The following is a 20,861-nucleotide window of genomic DNA, read 5'->3' as shown; positions in this document are numbered from 1 at the left end:
TGTCAGATCTCTGCACGACCTGCTACATTTTGTACCTGTAAATATCAGAGCTGTGCACTGGTTGACGCTGCACTGCCTTAATTTGTGCCACTGTCTTGTCTTATTGCACTGTCCTCCAGTGTTTGCACATTTGCACACATATGCACTTTATATCATTATGTCATACCTTTGTAGGTCTGTGCTGTTTTATGTAGCACCATAGTCCTGGATGAACGATATTTCATTTCCTTGTATACTGTACCAACTGAATATGGTTGAAATGACAATAAAAATCTATTTGACATAACTTGATACCTGTGGTAAGTGACATTGCCACTGGACAGTTTTTATATTTGGCTTCAGTTAGCTGCCTAATGAAAAACTGCCGCTTCGTAGAATGTCCCCCTTGTCTAACAAAAGAAAAAGAAATACTTCAAGCTAAAACAAATATTAGTCCGACGGTTATTATATTCACATTACAGGTCAGCCAAATGCAATTTAGTTACAAAACAATGAATGTGAAATAAGCTGCATTGTGATTTAATGCGTCATTACATTTGGGGTTTCAGCGTGTGGTCCTATAAAAAACAGTGAATTTCGGCGTTTGTGTGACGAGAGAAATGGACTGAGAAGCAGGTATAGTGTCAGAGGTCATGTTTGATATAGTAAGGAGCGAAAAGTCTGCAGGGTCTCAGGCGTCCAGGACATGATAATCTTAAGGGCCTGAATCGAGGGTAACTGGACTTCTTTTTTTCAGTTTCTTGAAAACGTTTCATCTCTTATCCGAAAGGCTTCTTCAGTTCTAAAAGTATGATGGGGAGTTCTAGGTATTTATCCTTTAGAGGCGAAATGTTTTCAAGAAATTGAGAAAAAAAAGTCCAGTTGCCTTCGATTCAAGCTTTTAAGATTAAGGAGCGAAAAACACACGCAGACTAACTGAAGCAAAGTAAGCAAACGTGTCTGCCAATCAGTGATAGAAAACAGGCCATGAAGATTGAATCATGTTCCTTTACGCTCCAATGTGTATTAATTCTTTAGCAGCAAAAACCATCTAAAGTTATATGTAGACTATTAAAATGTGTGATTTAGTGGTTTGGTTTAAGAAGCTGGAAATGCAAGCTACACCATAGATATCTGGGACTGCAGTTTTGACGGATGGGTCAGCACCTTTTATGTAGGCCTACACTGTAAGTAATCAGCTTATCTCAGATGTATTCATTTAGTTTCTCCGGTACGTTACTCTTGTTTTATTGTTCATAATAATCCAGCCTGGTTAGAGTTTATGAGTGTAGTTAGTGATTATATGAATGCCTCAAATTTATCTAATCTAAATAAGTTTCAAAAGACTTGCACATGCAAACTATTAACGCATATTCATACCGTATTTAGAACATCTTTTTCTGATATAACCCTTGTTATCCTGTTGTCTAGCGCTCATCATTATGCGCCTGGCCATGTCCCAGGCACAAAATATTCCCCCATGACAGTTATTCTATATTTCTGCGCAGAGAACAGTACTTGCTTGTAAAGGTCTCTGAAACCAAGGATTGGTACAACCTCGAAATATGCTGGCGAAATGGAATTTAAATCTGAGAATCCTCAAAGTGCTGTGTCTCTCATCAGCGTTTCAGGTACGATTTCAGAGCCTCAAGGCTGAAAGCTTAACTCGTGTAAGACGTGCCTTGTTCACTAACAAACCTGAGTTAATGAGAGTGTTCTTTTACGTGTGTTTGTATGACTGGGCAGAGGAAGTGTAATGGCGATCGCAATCAGTGCCTCCATGCTCTGTTCATCATATTTTAGCCTACAGTCAGTCCACAAGAATGATGGGAATTTTTCGAACCTGACAGCTATATACACGCACACCGGGTACAGCTGTGTACCCAGAGTGAGATGTTTAGTTCTCGCCATTCATAATTGCTCTATTGAAGTGATTATTTGAAAGGTGAGTCACACCAGTTCACATCTGAAGTGTAAATCTAATGTATATTAAGATGTGATTTAAAGCTGGCGAGACTCTGGCCCGCAGGGGCTGAAGTTATACTGATGTTTGTTTATTTTTTGTTCATTTTATGAATAGAAATGTTCTCCATTGCCGACAGTAGGGTTAACAAAACTAGAGCTAAAGATACACGCAAAGCACAGGCGAGGTCCAGGCCAGACTGCTACCCGGGCCCCAAAGATGACCGCAAAAATGTCACATGGGGATAAACTAAAACAGGAATAAAGTTATCCATGGAGACAGAGTGACATGGTTCCGTTGGGAAAAATCCAGGAAAAGGAGATTTAACACATAATAAAACTGGAAAAAGGAAAATCTAATATTTAACTGTCATGGTTCACATAACCAATTTGGAAGATTAATAGAGTGGAGGTAAAAGCTGATATATTATTGAAGAGCATTAATTATGCTGGAGAATTGAGGTTTTGATACTTGCTGGCTGTAAATGATGGATGCATACCTTTAACAGAATACTACACTATCTATCTACTGTAATGATGGTTATTCTACTGTTAAAATGTATTCTTTGTTCCATTTCAGAAAACTGTTTGTATTTTGGGTGAAGGAATTAAATGAGAAGTGGCCAGTGATCCTGCATAATTTTTAAGCATTTTGGTCACATGCCCAATTTCTCAGATATTACTCTACCTGTGGGCTTTATGGATATTACCTTTCAAAAACGGTAAGAAATTCAAGCTTTTTAACTGCTCAGGATGTCCCAGCTTTATTTCTGCATTCCTTTGTAATTGTTCATTAGGCCCCGTTATTTGTGAAGGATGTCCACTCGCTCTCCTCTTACATGTAAATTGATTATAATTTCGAAGTAACATGAAAACCAGCTGTGGCTATCGCACTGTGGTTTGACATTCTCTTCGTCAGGCCAATACCTGTGGTTGCCTCTAGAGGGCAGTCTGACTCTTTTCATAGTTAGGTGTGGGCATTCATAACCCCTTGTCTGTGGACAGTCTAAACACAGTTGATATGTGATGTATGAGTCTTTCTCTGAAATCAGAATAGGATGTTTGTGGCAAACCTCCTCAGCAAAAGTATCCTTTGTGAGACATGTCGGTGTTCATCATGCTAAAAAGGGGGCAGAAGGGGGTGGAGGGTTTTGAGGGGGGTGGGTTTCAGAAATTCAGATTACACTGACACTGTAAACAGGGCAATCAGTTAAGACTGCCTTTAACCACAGATGCCAGTCCAGTTAAAGGTGTATGGGTGTGTGTGTGTCTGTGTCTGTTGGGGGGCTGGTGGGGGGGGGGGGTTCTGAAAGGACCTTTGTATTCTCAGGTGTTCCCTGAGCAGTAAATTGCTAGAATCTCGTTACTCTTTAGCTCAGACTTGAGGCCCTGTCATTCAGGGCTAATTAAGGTCATTGTGTTATTTTCCCCCTTTAAATAAAAAATGTAATAAGCTTTTCATAATACTACATCAGGGGTGGCACAGTGGTTAGTACTGTTGCCTCACACCTCTAGGACCGGGGTTGGAGTCTCCGGCATGGCTCCATGCGTGTGGAGTTTGCATGTTCTCATTGTGGGACTTCCAGTGTCCCCCCACAGCTCAAAAACATGCTGAGGTTATTTGGAGTTACTGAACTGCCCATAGGTGTGCCTGTGTGAGTGAATGGTGTGTGAGTGTGCCCTGAGATAGGTTGGTGCCCCATCTTGGGTTTTTTACTGGCTTGTGCCCGTAACCACCTGGGTCAGCTCATTTTGACTAGGGTTTAGACTTCTTTCGTTCTTGTGGGCGTTATTGAATGTGACCGCTAGATGGGGCAATTGCACGTTATATTTCATTCAGCTGTTGGACTTAAAAAAAAATGGAAAAACTTAAAACAATTTTTTTTTCTTTGGGTGTTCTAATGTTTGTGTGTAAAGCACTTAAATTTTTTTTTTATCACATCACGTGTGTTATCTTCATATACACAGCTGACGGGAAATGCAACAGTCCGCAATTATTGAAATCTGTATTGTCAAAACTGCAAAAAGTGCTTTGTGTAATTTGTGTAAAAGTGTAATTCCATTTTCACGCGGATATATAAAATATGTGTGTCTGTGAGAACTCAGAAATTCAACAATTTGAAAATACTTTCTAAGTACTAGGCCCTAGGTACTTTTTATATTTGTACTTTGTTGTATGACTTAATGATGAATAACTATTGATGTTTTTCAATTATTTTTTTTTTTTGCAAAATTTAAAAATAGCATATTTCTTATACGTTAATTAAAACATCTAAATACGTATTCATTTACTTTCAAAAATGGCACATTTGAAACACCTGATATGAACTTCATTAAAATTATTATTCCGGTTATTCATAAACAGGCAAGCTGTTTCTCTCTTTATCCATTTACTCGTTCGATTTCTTGTATACAAAAGCAGCCCATTACAGTACTACGTACAGAAAGAAAACGCTGTGAATGTTACTTCGCTGCGCAAAAGACAAATAACAGCTGCGCGTGGAAAGTACAGGGCATGCGTCAGAAATTACTGTAAGGCCAGAAGCACGGCGGCAGCCTTTATATAGAAAAATCTAGCATCTACTACATTAGCGAGATTCCTTTTACGGTTGAATCCTAAAATACACACTGGGGTCAATTTAAATTGCCCTCGTGTAGTGTAAGTGTGAGAATGATTTGTTGCACGTCTCTGAAGCAGAATTCCTTTTTTGAATACAGTGCAGAAAAGCGATTCCATGAATAGTTTCCACTGCTCTCTCGGAGATTTAAGAATTACTGACATTTAAAAAACGTGATTATTTGAGCGCAGCAGTACAAGGGTTTCGTTTGTTGCTCATGAGCACAATATTAGATCATTATTAGAACGTAGAATTATTAGAAGGTATTTTAGAATAGTTTGTAGTAACTATATATATACAGGCACTGTGTAAAAATATATGTATACCACTTCATACGGTATCTACACAATTTCCGCTGAATTCTACGTTTTTAAATTACCATCTGGAGTAACTTCTCTGCTTGGATGTGCTGCGATTACTTGCGGTTATTCGATTTTACAAATGAATATCTAACGCGGATTTCTTTTGCTCTGCTGATAAAACAATTTTGTTGTAATTAAATAGCCCGTCTCTTCCCAAAATGTGGGCATCAAATAATTTTTAAATAAACTTCGTAGACTGCATAGTAATATTTAAGTTGTGTTAATCAAATGGTGTCCAGACGTATACTCTGTATTCCATAGACAAATTTGAAAAGGACAGTTTGATTCCTTTTAAAAAGCATGCTGCATTGGTTGCGCTGTAGGAGTATAGTATATTTTGCTTTAATGTTAATTTTTTTATATTACTCACAAAGCCTATTTTCTCTGCCATCAAAAGTAAGGGTGTGAAGTCCGTTATACTGTTACAATGTGCTCTGGCTTTCTTTTTCACATCACATTTAGCAGCTGGCTGTCCCATCCATCCATCCTCCATACCCGTTCGTCTTTGAGGATTAGAAGTCCTCTGTCCAGGTCTTTGCAAGATGCACTAGGTGGCGCTGTAAGACGGCGAAATGAATGAATATGGCCACTCCGCTTGAAGACGGCAAACGACTGAATATCATTCCCCCAAAACACGAAGCACATATGGCCGTGAAGGTCTCTTTCGTGTAATATAAATAAACCAGTGTGGTAGAATTTTAATATACAGAAAAAAAGTCAGTCTTTCTTTTAAAAATATAAAGAAAATCTCATGAATTGCTGTTTCGTTTACAGTATCGGTTGCAGCTCCGAGAATCAAATTTATTCAATGACAGCGATTTCTGGCTCGTAATGCAGTTACAGTTCTCCAGACTCGCGCTTTTACTCTTTCTTGACAGCATAAACATAGTATATATTTACGTGATCCATTCCAAGGAGGTTGTTTCCTCTAATATAATATAGCATTACACGCTTTTCAGTGGTCCAATGGCTTTAAAATTACATATTTATTTAGTATATTTCATTGGTTTTATGATGGAATTAGTAACATTTTCTGCATTTGCGGTTGCTAATATGTATAAAATGTTGAAGTTGGTTAGTTACAAGTGGACGAAAGATTTTACTTGGAAGTTTAGTCCTTTCTGAAAGTAGCTGATAAAAAGTTGAAGTGTTTATTCATATGTGTTGGCCTATTTGAAAAGAGAATCTGTAATTTGCTATATGCTATACACTTCTCCTTCATAAAACAATGTACATTTCATCTCCACCCACAATTGTAAAATGGAGGTAATTTTCATTATGTATTTTTAAATATGATATACATGTGATATATAAGCTAAATGAAACATTGTAAAATCTACGGTAAAATCTACAATTGAAATCAATTACGTTAGCCGTTTTAAGCAGGGAAAACCGACAAATCATACGTGTTCTGTCTGTTGATGAACTACCTACCAAAGTGGAGTTGTCTGCGAAATAGTTATTAATTGGCTAAAATGATGTTTAACAGTTTGGTTCATCATATATAAAATTATAACTGCTGATGTAATTGCTGCAAGGCCGGCAGTATCTTTTCTGTTTGAGAATGTCATTCCGCACAACCATTATTCCGCCATAATAATTATGTATACTTATATAGGTCTAATGTATTTTAGACATTTCTGTGCAGCGTAGTAAGAGACACAAGTGTTTTAAAACATCTCATCTTTATTGAACACTTTACAACAAGTTACTTAAGCAAATCCTAAAAGGAATACAATAAGTGCAAAACGAAAATGAATTATTATTTTTAAAAGAATTGTGTACGTGGATATTTACTTCTATACATTTGAATATAGATTATGTTTAATATAGTCGTATCACTTCAATTTATGACAGGAAACAATCATATTTTTTTAAACAAAAAGCTTCTTTAAAAGAAGCTTGCATTTGCATCTTTTAAACAAAATAGGAACAAGGCGAAGTGGTTTGTTGGCAGAAACATTTTGCATATTTTAATATGTTTTTTATATTATTGTATGCGTAAGCGTACTGCTTATTACACTACACTGTGCTGCAAATAATTGGGGGGTTCGCGCTGCTCTTTTTGAATACGTCGAGGCCTGCTGAAAAAACACACGACCACTTGTATTGTATGGTAATTGCTCGCGTTAGCCCTCACACTGCTCGGCGTGCGTCACTCACATCACGCACGGCTTGATGTCCTGACAGACGCTCTGGTGATGATGGTGATGGTGGTGATGGTGATAATAGGATCCGCTGGCCGAAGGGTGAAATGATGAGATTCCATTAAAGTTCAAAACGAAATCTTTCCTGTCACAAACAGGGCTTGAGTGGGCCTGATATCGCGGTATCCCCACTGTAATAGAAAATAAACACATTTAATTCCTGTGCTGGGCTAACATTCTGGAAAATGTTTGTTCTCTGTTCATAGTGTATCTTTTTTTCAAACGGTGACTGCATAGTTTCTCTAATTGGGATGTATTCTGTATTTAAAATACGTGTTTGTATAATTAATCACAAAAGACCCCCTTCGTCCCAAAGACAAATGGGTCACACAAAAGTCCTCCTATATATAATATGCTGCATGGTCAGCGTTTTTAGACCCGAGACTATAACTGTAAATTAAATGGATTACGTCATGTGTCGTGGCCATACAACATACACGCGTTTTCAACGAAACGACCATAGTTTTAATTATGCGTTTCCAGACATTTTTGTATAATCTTGTTATGGTGAAGGACCTATACTGAAGAAAGTGTCAGGAGTTAATAATATGTAGCTACACTAACATGCAATATATCTTAATAATACGTAATATAATTAAATATGCTCCAATAAATTACGTAATTATTTATATATTATTATGATATTTTCAGATTAACAAACAGGAGTATATTAGACCTATTCAACATGTTTAACATTTTAAAAGATTTTATAATGCAATTACGGCCGGATTAAATAATTGTAGTTGGTATATCTGAAAGCACGTGTACATCAACGTGAGATCTAAGAAATCCATACGGAAATGTTTTCATGCTGGCATTAATTATGAAACGGTTTTCTCTAGATTGTACTAAGGACATCTGCGCGATTGAGCACATACACCTTGAATGGTTAAAAATCCCACATAAACTTTAACAAGGCCGACGTCTCCCTTGGGTCCGCGCAGCGTGCAATCCTCTTCAGTGTGGTCCCGCACCGGGCGCCTTTGTTTTGCTAACCTTTTCTGACCCGAGTTTTAGTAGGAACTTTAGGCCGGAACATCTCCGGTATCCTTTGTACCGTTTAAATCAAATAGATTTACAGGACGCGTGAGACATTTATGGAAATGACTGTCCTACGGTAATACATTCCATATCATTGACTGTTTTGTACGTTTAAAAAAAAAAAAAAATTTTAGTCGTGCAAAATATAGGCCTACGACACCTACGTCTATACATATAATAACAAGAACATCAACACAAAGATGATAACGCCATAGTAATTTATTGCGTGTACTTATATCGACTTACTATTTTACAATAGCTATATATTTCAATGTGTGTATATGTGCAAATAAAATGTGTTATATCTCCCAATTTTCACAATTCATTTGCTACCAAAGCAGATAATATTCAACTTGGAGGCCGCTGTTTAAAAACGTGCACACGCAATCGGCGAATAATACTTGTTAGTAGAAATAAATAGAATAGTTTAATGCAATACAAAATTTAACCAACAATAGGCCTACATCACCCAAAACAAGACAAATTTCGCTTAAGTATTAGTATTAGTATTTGCTGCGATACAAAATTAATTATGCGTAGAAATTCGCTCTAGATTGATTAAATATTATATATATATATGTTGTGTGTGTGTTCAGTTTTTTATTTTACCATTGTTATTCTAAAAAATGTAGGGTGGATATTAATGACAGATTTTTGCGCATCCTTTCGGTGTATCATACGATTTGGCACCAAAACTGACTTTAAGTACGTGGCAATTCCTTATGCAAAGTGCATAATGAAAGCAGCGACATGCCCCAGTGATATAGACTTCTTGCTTGACTGTCTAAATGCCTACGTAGACAAGGGTTCCAAAGGCTTAATACAACACGCTTACTGGGGCAATAAAATCGCCTCACCTGAAATGTCAGCCGCGTCCCTGGTGTTCTGGTGGAGGTAGCTCTGCTCCAGCGAGTAAGACGACATGCTGGAATGTAAGCCGGAGGATGCTGGGCTGCTGGAAGCTAGAGACTGCTGTTTGATGTACGGAGAGCCGCTTGCCGATGCCCAATGCGCCGACGCACTTGTATATGGAGAGTGGCACTCCAGGGCACTTGCCATTGCTGGGGAGGAAGGCACCGGGCTGCTGCTGCTATCTGGCCCGTAGTCCCCGTTGGATGTCACTGGGCAACTGGCCATGTATGTTGATCCAGGGCTAGGGGACATATGGGGAACGTGGTGTCCACCGCTAAGCCCATCGTAGCCCCCTGCCATGGAATTCGTCATCATGTCTAAGTTATAACTGTTAGTGTGGCATCCGAGTGACGCCGTGGGTGCTTGGAAGTCAAAGCTTTGAGGTAATATGGAGGTACCAAACCCAATTCCATTCATCATCCGGTACATGGGTTTTAAAGCTTGACACTTTCTCCGGAATCCCCGGGGTCGGCGGCGAAACGATCCTTCCTCAAACATAAACTCACTGGCGGGGTCAATTGTCCAATAGTGCCCTTTACCCGGTCTCCCTAGACCCTTTGGTAATTTGATGAAACATTCATTTAGTGACAAATTGTGTCTGACGGAGTTCTTCCACCCCTGGTAAGATCCTCTGAAGAACGGGAACCTGGCCTGGAGGAACTGATAAATTTCGCTCAGCGTTAACCGTTTGGTCGGGGAGCTTTGGATCGCCATGACAATGAGGGCGATATATGAATAGGGTGGTTTTTCTGGACGTCTCAGCCCAGAGTTCGCCTTTTTTCCTTTGGACGAGGCTCCTGCCGCACTCTCTACGACGGACTGCGTGTTCATCAAAGCCGTATGCATAACTCCAGATGCCGGACTCGATCTTAAAGCTGGCGGCGGATCCAGTTGCTGCTGCGCAGTTTCAGTCGTCATATTCTGTTTACTAACGCAAAACCCCGAAGAACAAAGCAAAACAATTGTATCAATTTATAATTATCTATTGTAAAATTTTGACCGTTCTAGATAGAAGGAACAGACTCCTTGTTGAACTCCACTTGACCGCTAAATGTGTTTCACCGCGATGCACTGCGTGGAAAAAAACAAACTCTCCGGTTCAGATGGTCTCTCCAGTGCGTTGTAAACGAAGTGAAGTGTGTAGAGGTCTGTTCAGAAAGAGAGAGCGCGCGCGCGGAAGGAGAGAGGGGGAGAGAGGTTAGTCTCCAAATGTAATTCCGTATTACGAAGATACGCCGCGATTCTCTGTGTGGTTGACGCGGCTTCGTCCGAGATGGCGCTTCTCTGTCGCAGGGACTGCTGTTCTGCCCCCCACCTGGTGGCCATCACTCGCCTTAATCCTTTAAGAGGAGGAAACACAGAGCGCCTTGACTTTTGCGTACCCCGCTCAGCCAAACAAAACGCGACCACCTATCAATTCGTAAATCTGCCCCCCCTCCCATACCTCCTCCAGACCTCCTAAATCCCTTCAAGAAATCAGTGGCGACCAGGGTCCACCTCCCTCCTGTTTCTGGCCCCTGTCCAGTCACCATCCAAGCAGGAGGCGCTACAGCGGCACCAGAAACCCTCTTCCCGTCTGACATTTGTAATACACGCAATTACACCATTTATCAAACCTCCTTCAGACATTCCAGTCAACATCGCCATACGCCAAAAGTGCAAGGTAAAGTTTTCGAATTATTATACTTGCATGCTGCTTGTAAGTCAGAGTGATATTCCACAGACTAATGTCATGGTATTGATTGATGGGACTGAGATTAAGTTTACGCTTGTAAGAAAACGGTCTTTTTAATATCTTATTTTTCCTTTTTTAAATTGCAACATGAGCGCTTTACTGCTATTACAGGGATTCACCAAGTTCGCAATGTTAAATGTATACTTATTGAACGTGTATGCGTTACTGAACAAAGAAGTTCCACTTCTACAGAAAACCGGAGCAGTCAACAATGAAAATGGAAAGCAAATTTTAAAAATCAAGAGCGTGCGAGTACGTATGTAACCTACGCTCATAGAAAACAAACAGTTTTCGGCGCTGAAATTGTGAAAAGGTGGTCTTTCCTGAGTGTATACATGTGTGTAGGGGGTTGTTCTGGGTAAATGGCTTTGACATGAGTGGAAGCAGGCTTTTTCCATCAAGTACTGCCCGGATACCACACACAGAGCCAAGTGTCAGCTTACTGCTCGAGCCTGGATCCTATCCCTTGAGCTCCACATTAATTAGAGAGAGAAAAACGAAATTAAGCGAACGGGCGTCGACAGCTTCCTTCCTAATACAGACACTGCATAAAATATTTCTCGCAATTTCTTTCTTATTACTGCAAAACAGCATTATTATTATTATATTAATATATTCTTATTCTTTGAAATTAATCATGTTTTTGTTATATGCTTACCTCATGTGTATTCAAAATCGACTGCAAACTATAATATGCTGTAATTTACAAGTGTATTTTATAATGTACAATGTATATCATAGTAATGTACTGACTATATTAAGTTACATGAACTTCTTTACTCATGTTTGTTATTGCCTTCACTTTGAAATAGGCCTACTTTATCTGTTCTATAATGATCATCAAATTTAATAAGGCATATTCTCGCGCGACGTGATTACGGAGTTTTTTTTTTTTTTTTTTAAAAAGACGCATGAAAACAGCAGTACAACTTCACGCAGTTGTCTACACTAGTATTTATACATGCTTATACATTACAGATTTTTAAACATAACGCATCTACCCCTGTCATATATTTTCGAGATTAAATTTGTATAGTGCAATATTCATTTGTGCTGCTGTACTTCTATCTGAATGTTGAAGTGGTGTAGAATATGTAATATTTAAAATGTCTGCATGATTAAAAATAATGTCAAAATTTTGTTGAAGGCCCAGGCTATTCTCGCTACCGCGACGTCCATAATTTCAGCTACATATACAATGATGTCATTTTTCAAGCACCGGCATAACGGGCCTTTTCAAGTCCCAGACAATTCCATTATTTTCGATTCTTTCAAGAGGTTTATTTTATAACGAAACCCACCGTGGATCCTATAAAATACATAATCTAAATTTATATTAGTACTGATTATGTACTAATGTATAGGGCAGTATAAGAGATTCCACAGTCGTGGCTACAGTGATTAACGTGTAGTTTGCTCTTTTCTGTATAATTTGCTTGCCCTTCACTGTTCTTATTTTACTAGTGGAGATGTAATAGTAGCAACAATAAAAATCACTTAAAAGCATTTGCGCGCATGCAGGGCTTTGCTTTCCAGTGATCAGTTCCAATTAGGGAACCTTATAACCACACGCATGTCGAGTTTTGAATTGTTTTACGTTACATTGTTATTATTGTAAAAATGGCAAACATGCAGGCTTATAGTATACGTGAAATGAGTGGCTAAGATTTTGTCGAAAAGGTAACTTGTAATTCTTCAGAAGGAGTGTGTTATAGATTATCGTGAATGAGCATACAACTAAATTTTTGTTCTAAACCTGCATTTAAACATTAAGATAGCGGGAATAAAACTCATATTGCAAGCGTATATAGACTGAACCAGGACTGTGACACTGTGGTTCCAATACGAAACAGGGCACTTTATTTGGCCTTGCCGTGATGGGCAGGAATGTAAAGCTATGAAATAAAAAGCAGAAACATTTATTCCCAATAACCGTATTCTGTGCTGCTTTTGTTATATTCTGTGGAACTCATATCCATTGATCACTGGTTTTCTAAGATGAACAATTACTTGTAATGTTTTGCTTTGCACTACTTTGTAGGCGAACGTTTCTGCTGAATTAAATTCAAGTTGGACATTATTTTGAAAGTGAAGTATAAGACTTTTGTTTTTTTATTACTATTCATTTTATTTGCGTGAGACAGAAATGTTAAAGGGTCCGTGACTTTCTCATCACGATGGCGCTCCTTTTGAGTGAAAATAACATCTTTACAACAATGCTTATCAAAAGTAACCTTTGCACTTCACCAAAGGATGTACAGATAAAAATCATATTTCCAACATAACAGAAAGACGCAAAGGGGCCGAATTGCAGCAGAATTTCCTGCAACATCAAGGCGCAGAACCCCCGTCGTGTTCAGGATGCGTCGTAGGCTGAAAGGAAACCTTGCAGCGCACCCAAAATACTTTGAAGACGCTAAACATATAGCTTGAAAATACAATGCATTCTGAACCTCGGAACGACGTTTTGAACCAGACATACATCTTCATTTACACCTGCCGATTAGTGCTAAATCAGGGGTTTTGGTTTGTTTTAGTCTTAATTATCACATCAATAATAACAGACAACCAAATTACTTAAACGATGTGATTTTTTTAGTTTTAGGCAGAATGGAACGAGTGTCAGTGGAGCCTGATAAACTGATATTTTAATGTATTAGGCAAACGAAATTGCAGTTTGTTTCCAAAATCCCTATGCGAATCTCGAAGATCCTAAAGCTTAAACCAAACGCAATTATTATTATTATTATTATTATTATTTTATTATTATTATTATTATTATTGGTGTTGTTTGCTTGTTTGTTATTTGTTTTTTTATTGGTGATGATGGAAAGTAATGTAAATTTTTTACAAACATACAGGTTCGAGTGTAGTGTAAATGAGTAAACAAATTGTTTCATTGTGTGGAGACAATGCAGAGTGTTATCTGTCTATCGGTAATACATTTTACTCATTATCAACAAATATTTAAAGTGTGAAGGAGAAAGCCGATTACATTAACAATGTGTGAATGTTTTGTCGCTTTCCTGTTCTTTATAATACATTTTTAAATAGCAAATAAAACAATAGCGTAAAATAAAATATCTTCAGTCCAGGAAAGCTTATGATTGCTTGCCTCTCGCAAATGTATGCACACCATAATTAATTTAAAATACAATAAATGGACATTGAAACATACCTCGGTAATGTAAATTGATATTTGTTGGAGTTCTCAACACCTTATACGTAGCTGCACAGTAAAGATACAAGCGAATTCTGTGTTTTCCTTCTTTTCTTTATTTCTCAGCCAAATTATCTTGTTTTATGGGTCACTGTAACGAAACACCCCCTCCCCCTTTGTTCGTTTCAGGTCTGATCTTCGTGTCTAAAGTATAATTGCCTGGGACTGATTGGAGAAACCATTGTAATATACCGCACTTGAACGGTCAGTAGCAAGTAGGAAGGGTATAAGCGACATTATTCTCGCCGTCATGTTTCATGCGATAACCATTCTGCAAAAACATTAAAAACGACATTTCCGCGTGAACAAGTTCATGGATATGCTTCAGTATGATTTGGTTATACTGCCGAAAAATAACTACTGATTAAGAGGTTGTGTATATAAAATTAATTTATATATAATACTGTGTATATATATATATACACACACACACACAATATCAAACTGAAAACTTCAGGTCCCATCAACACCTCGGGTGGCTTGAAACTCCCCTCGCTTTTCTGTGTGCACAGGTGTGCCATTCTGGCTTTTCACCTGCAGGTTGCAGCATTGTGCTTGGAACCAGGTTACTTACGTTATAGTTACTAGGTTACGTAAGTGTTTTCTCTCACCTGTCACCTACGACATGGAAAGGAGCGGAGACCGTGAAGTCCTAATTTACAAGAGGCTTTTGGTCAGTTGTGCAAGCGGCATATATCATCCACCAATAATACAATAATAATAGTATATATTACCAACTACCTTTAAAAGTTCGAGTTGCTTTTGCCTTTAAGGAAACGATTGAATTACATATGAATCTGTATCCATTTCAATTACCCCATTAAATGTTTAAATTGATTATTTTGTTAATATCTCATATTAATTTAATTAATTCCGTGATCTGAGTATAATTTTAGCCCCCCACGTCGAGCAATGAAATATGATTCAGCTAAATTGCGGAGTACTAATTATTCAGTTGTGAGCTGACTAACTGCAAGACATTATCGTACGATATAATTGAAAGCAACTTCGTTTTGTAATAAGATAGCACTTTTTCATTTTAGACACATACACTCACAAACATAGATAATATGACTACTCTACCGTTTATGACATTATAAAAATAAAAGTACTGGTTATTAATTTGGGACTGTGTCATAAATTGTAACTTAAGATGTTTGTCCTACTGTCATTATTTAACTGCCTAGTTAGACTGGTTTAACCTTTTTTCAGGTTGAAATATTTTTGGCTTTGACTTATTAACTATACACGCCTGGGCTCCTTTTCTTTATTTCCGGGAATTCATCTATACAGTGCAGCCTGTCGATAGTGGGTTTGCTGACATCTCAGAATGTAATCTGCCTTTTACTTCATCACCACCAAACAATTAAAAGATGCCCGAAACGCTTCCTTTTGTCACTGCTCTTATTATAAACGGGTTTTTAGTATTGCGAAGGAACTACATTGTTACCGGCTAACTGTTATAATTGTTATTATTGTCTTGTGTAAGACCCCCCATCCCCCCAGTGTCTCCCCAGACTGTGAACGATAGCAGTAGTGATACGCTGGACCTTTTACGTCACGTCATCACTTCAGGACCGTGGACAGCTCGAATGTTTTAACGATAATTTGCAGGGGGTCTCCGGATGGTAATAGCTAGCAATATCCATACATGTTAATTTTGGTACAGAATTTGTAATTAACTTTTGATTATGAAAACGGCTCATTTGGTGTTATTGTGGCGTACATTTTACATGTTACGGTGCCTCCACGTGCTACAGTGTTGTTTTAAAATACGTCTTGAATGGTACCGGAATTTCAGTAAACTCTGTAATTAATTTATAACTAACTTAAACTTTATTAGAGTCTATAGACGCCATAGACATTTATATTGATTCCAGAAGACGTTATAAAGGCTTGTACTATTTTTTTTGCCGATTCTCCACATGCATTTATAGTTGGGCATACTGGAAAGGGTTTTTTTCTTATTATTAGGATGCCAGTACATTGTGAGACTAATTACAGAGTGCTATCCTTAATTGCTTTGTTTAGGTTACTGCTTTATCTGTTGTAGCATTGTAGTATATATTATACAGCATTTAGTATAATTTGCTTAACACAACTTTACACGTTTTAGAGTAATGTCTATAAGACAAAGTGAGAGATGTATAAGCTTAAGGAGCGCCTGAGTCTGTTTCTGGCTCTCAGAACCAATCCGTGTCACAGCCTTATGAAAGTATTTTAAGATTCAGTTTAAACAGTAGATTTGTTGTTTCATGCTTCGAGATTGGACATTTACGAATGATAACAAATAACCCCATTGAGTAAAGATGTTTTTACACAGAATGTGTTTGCGGCAGTTTAATCGTTGTGATGTTTTCACTGTAAATATTTTTTCTCAAACTTATAAAATGCATCACCTTTTTATGACGTTGTATAAAACGCAAAATTAAGCTGCAACAGAAACGCATTACTGTTCATATATATTGACCAAATACATATTATATCTTAGTGACGGTTAACTTTTATTGTAATTAAACTTTAATTAATGTAGCTACTGATTTTTCTTTAAGGTAACGATGTTTCATTCTCCATGTCTATATGCATATAAATTAATAGTTAAATACAAGTAATGTTTATTTTTAATTGTAATCCACTAAGTATTATTGTTGTCATTTTATTTATATCATAAATGTTTGATGGATTCTTCCATTAATTATATATATTTCGTCCGATGTTACAGACTGTTTTTGAGAAAAAAACTTTAAATATTGTACTGTTCTTGTCACCTGGAACTTATCAAATTACAAAGGGATATAGCTTAAATGTTCCTACTTTCACGGTTCCAAACAGCGATTTCCTGGACGAATTTTGATCTTCGAAACAAAACGAACCGAGACATCTACACATTTTGCACACTGGACTTTTTGAGAGGGAAGAATGAAGCTTCAAGTGGGTCTCGCATTCTGAGAAGGAAAGAAGCCCTCGGAGATAAATAAACTGTCAGGTTGTCTAAACCAAGGTAGGGTACAAGTCAATAATAAACTGTAGTATGTAAACGATCTGGACTGCGGTTGTGGATTCAAATCTCAGTAGAACGCATATTATACCATCAAACATGTTGTTTTTTCGGGAATATCTAGGTATACTTTGACTAAACAGTTAAATTTTATGTTCTTCAGCTCTTAAAAGGAAATGCCTATTATAGAGGCAATCATTTTGATGGGAAATCTAGAGTTAATGTTAGACTCTGTTCAGTCTGAATTTACCTTACACATGTCTATAGCTAAACACGTTTTATAGATAGGCCTATACCGTTTCGTTATAAAATGTTTAATTTGTTTAAGGATAATTCTTTAATTTGCGTATAAATGCTTCATTCATACAAATTCTGAAATAATTTTGCTACTTTTTTTCCTTTGTCAGTTATACAACGTCGATTAATATAATTATTCATAATTCATAATTCATAAAGTAGCCTAATAATGATTCAGCTGTGGAGCATGGTGGTTATATCGGTTACTTTTTTGTAACAGACTTGTAGCACTTTAATGAGGCCATTGTATCTCCATGAAATGGTTTTATTATAGTAAGTCCTATAATGCACATTTAACGAACATGTCAGAAGGAGAATTAAGTTGCGCAAAGACGAAGAACGGGAGGTATTTAAAAAAAATCACTAGCTTTCCGTGTTTCATACAGCTGAATAAACTGAACTACATGTAAATCTGCGGAACGAAATCAATATTTATTATATTTTTGCAACTTTGCACAGGGAGAAATTGCGTTTCTTTTTTAAATAATCATTTTTGTTGTGAACTGCTGCAAACAAGGCCTTTCAAAGCCTAATTCGAAATTAAGTGATACGAGACCGGAGACTGAAATAGTGTTCTTGGTACTGCAATAAATTATCATCTTCCTGCCTATCAGTGTTACAACGACATGTTGACGTGCTGCCACTTACCCTCATGTTCTTGCCGGATCATCCACCCAAAGGTGAAGATTTTATTTTTTTTTATCGGCGTCTGTGTAAGTTTGTGCAATCAGGTTTGTCGCCTTTACATACACATAAGAGATTTGGCTGGAACGCTGACACACGTCTGCCATTAACTCGACGTCAATGTTTTATGCATGTTTTTTGACCAAATGTTTCATTAGAAAAAATAACGCTAACACATAATTTAGAAGTAAAACACACAATACTTTACTGGTCAAATCAGGCAGAATGACTTACAAGTGTGTAATGACGACTGGTTCAGCTCGATTCGAGCTTTGTCGATACCAGACATTACAATCATACTTAAAATAGTTTGAAAAACAACATTGACAGCAACAACCGCAAGACATAACATAAATAGAATAAAAGTATTTACCATTTTTTGGCATGTGAGTGCCGTGTTGTACAACAGAAATGACCTATGAACCGTTTATCGTCAAAATAGGAATAAATTACAATATCGTTCCTCAAAATTATTCCTTTCTTGTTTGGCATTTACCTGAACACACATTTTTACAAGTCATCGTGGTTAGCTAATGTTAACAACAACAGATTTCGCACTGTCTCGTTGACACGCTAAGTGCAGTAAAATGCATTTTGTCACTAAACAATTTACAGTGCATATACGAAAGTGCCGGTGGGGAAAAAAGAAAATTACGTTGCTGTATGTCTTAGGAAAGCAAAGAGTCTATTTTGAATGGGTGATAGCTACCCAGTCTCATGGCAGGTATCTGAACAGGGGGAAAAGTCTCAGCGCTTGTCAAGCACTCTGGGCTCAAGTGGAAAGCGGTAAGAATGTCCCTTCTCTGCTCCACGCCGAGGATCGGCCCTGAGTAGCCGCCGCTGTATGCTTGCAGTAAGTGGGCGGCACCGGGGCTGACTGGGAACAACGGCTGTAAGTGGGACACTGGCGTCGTCGGATAGCCCATTACGTAAGGCATCACCTGTGCGCTACTTGACCACACCGCTCTTGTCCCGGCGGCGGTGGCGTCTGGCTCAGGGTAGCGCTCTTCCTTTCTTTTGAAAGGTTTGCTGAGGATGCTGTCAATAGCGAAGGAGCTGGAGAACTTAGTGTTAGACCCCTCTTCTGTGGATGACGATGCGCCCGCAGGGTTTGGTGCATCCTCGGTTGAAGGGTGCTCTGGGTTGTTGGCACATTTTTTGGTGATGCGCTTCCTTCGGCGGCGGAAGACCCCGTCGGCAAACGTGTACTCGCTGTGGGGGTTCAGCATCCAGTAATTGTCCTTCCCCCAGGGTCTGGATGGATCCCGTAAAACTTTCAGAAAACAGTCGTTGAGCGACAAGTTGTGGCGGACCGAGTTTCTCCAGCCAGTATAGCTTCCTCTGAAAAAGGGGAATTTCTTCATGAGATAGTCGTTGATTTCTGCCAGTGTGAGGCGACCAGTTGTAGAGTCGCGAATGGCCATAGCGATCAGGGCAATGTAGGAGTAAGGTGGCTTGGGTCGCCGTGTGTAAGGTTTGGCTTTCCCGTCAGCGCTGGGAATAGCAGGTGCAGGACTGTTGGCGACGAAGTCCCCATCGGAGCCCAGCTCTTCTTCCCCGGAGAGAGGCGAGGGCACGCTGCCCTCCACATCGCTGCACAACTCCTGCGGTTTCTCCATAAAGTGGTTCGCGGAGAAGACTTCGAGTTTCATGGCTTTGGTTGTCTATGCCTCTCGCTGCTGCTGTCGGCAGTTGTCGGCTAGACAAGCTCTCGTCGTTATTCGCGTGTAAAATTAAAGCAAGCGAACAATCAGAGAACGTTGCGAACAATTCTTCTAGGCTATACAAACAGCACACTTTTGTTTCACCTGGCACGTTTAATTTAAAGCACCCAAGTCATAACCGGAGAGGAGCTAAATCCCCAAGTGTCTCTTGAGACTTGCAGAAGCCCCTATTATAATATTATCACTTCGGCGGTCCAGCCCACGAGGCGGGACTTCAGATATGTATTAAAATGACTTAATAACTGCGCGTTCACAAATAAACAACGTAACCAATATAATGTATGTTGACAAGTGCGTGATAATGCACTCTATAATTTTGTATAAATTGCATTTACTCTTTAGTGCCCTGAGCGATTTTATGGGAACCTTGCTAAGTTGTTCTCGCTGTTCCACATACCTGTCAGACCTGAGTAGAGGTGTGCACCGGCAGCAGGACTGTCGCGTGAGACAAGCAGGTGGCGTACGTTTCCCAGACACCGCTTAGTTTCCTGCGATGCCTTTGATTTTTGTTCCCTTCCAGTACCCGACGCTTGTTTCCATGCATCACTATAGATGTACCTGTATCTCAGAAGGATAGGGAAGTATTTATGCACATGTACATATATAGGCATGCAAATGTGCTTTAAGTTGAAATGGATATATGTTCAATTATTTAAGATACACTTCCTGCTGGACCACTGATTGAAGCAGGCAACGTGACGCTTTAAAAACCACCAAAGCTGGAAGCAATTTTCATCATCCTACGACGATTTCAGCAATTATTGTTTTTCATTTAACCTTTGTCTATAGACAGCACTGCACCGTGTATTTTTAATGCTGAATACAAAAAAAAAATCGCACGTCAATTATAGATCTATAAGAATTAATCCTTGACATATATGAAATTGGTAGCTGCTTCATTTTAAAAAAAGGGTCACCGTTTTTAATGAGAATAAATGGTTTCTATAAAATACACGGACTTTTAACATTTACGTGTGACAGTCATTTGTATGGGAAATAATATTACCTATGATGTTATCATGAGTTGCTGATGAATCCTTCATTAAACATAACTTTAATATGACGTTTGCTTAGTGTAATTTTATAGGTTCCATCGGTCCACGTTCTGCTGTGTATTGTACT

General features: G+C 38.4%; 2 protein-coding genes across 2 annotated transcripts; both read right to left on the bottom strand.

The window, feature by feature from the left end:
* Positions 1–6,628: 6,628 nt before the first annotated feature.
* On the bottom strand, positions 6,629–10,555 carry foxf2b (forkhead box F2b). Its single transcript, XM_023823467.2, has 2 exons — positions 9,027–10,555; positions 6,629–7,259 (listed from the first exon to the last, which is right to left on the bottom strand). Exons 1-2 carry the CDS (start codon positions 9,997–9,999, stop codon positions 7,081–7,083), a joined length of 1,152 nt encoding a protein of 383 aa, XP_023679235.1. The 5' UTR covers positions 10,000–10,555; the 3' UTR covers positions 6,629–7,080.
* A 7,640-nt stretch (positions 10,556–18,195) lies between these two features.
* foxq1b (forkhead box Q1b) lies at positions 18,196–20,141 on the bottom strand. Its single transcript, XM_023823464.2, has one exon. It carries the CDS (start codon positions 19,665–19,667, stop codon positions 18,684–18,686), a length of 984 nt encoding a protein of 327 aa, XP_023679232.1. The 5' UTR covers positions 19,668–20,141; the 3' UTR covers positions 18,196–18,683.
* Positions 20,142–20,861: the final 720 nt, after the last annotated feature.

Source organism: Paramormyrops kingsleyae, chromosome 1 (genome assembly GCF_048594095.1).
Source record: "Paramormyrops kingsleyae isolate MSU_618 chromosome 1, PKINGS_0.4, whole genome shotgun sequence".
NCBI classification, from domain to species: domain Eukaryota; kingdom Metazoa; phylum Chordata; class Actinopteri; order Osteoglossiformes; family Mormyridae; genus Paramormyrops; species Paramormyrops kingsleyae.
This window is presented reverse-complemented; position numbering and strand designations above follow the sequence as displayed.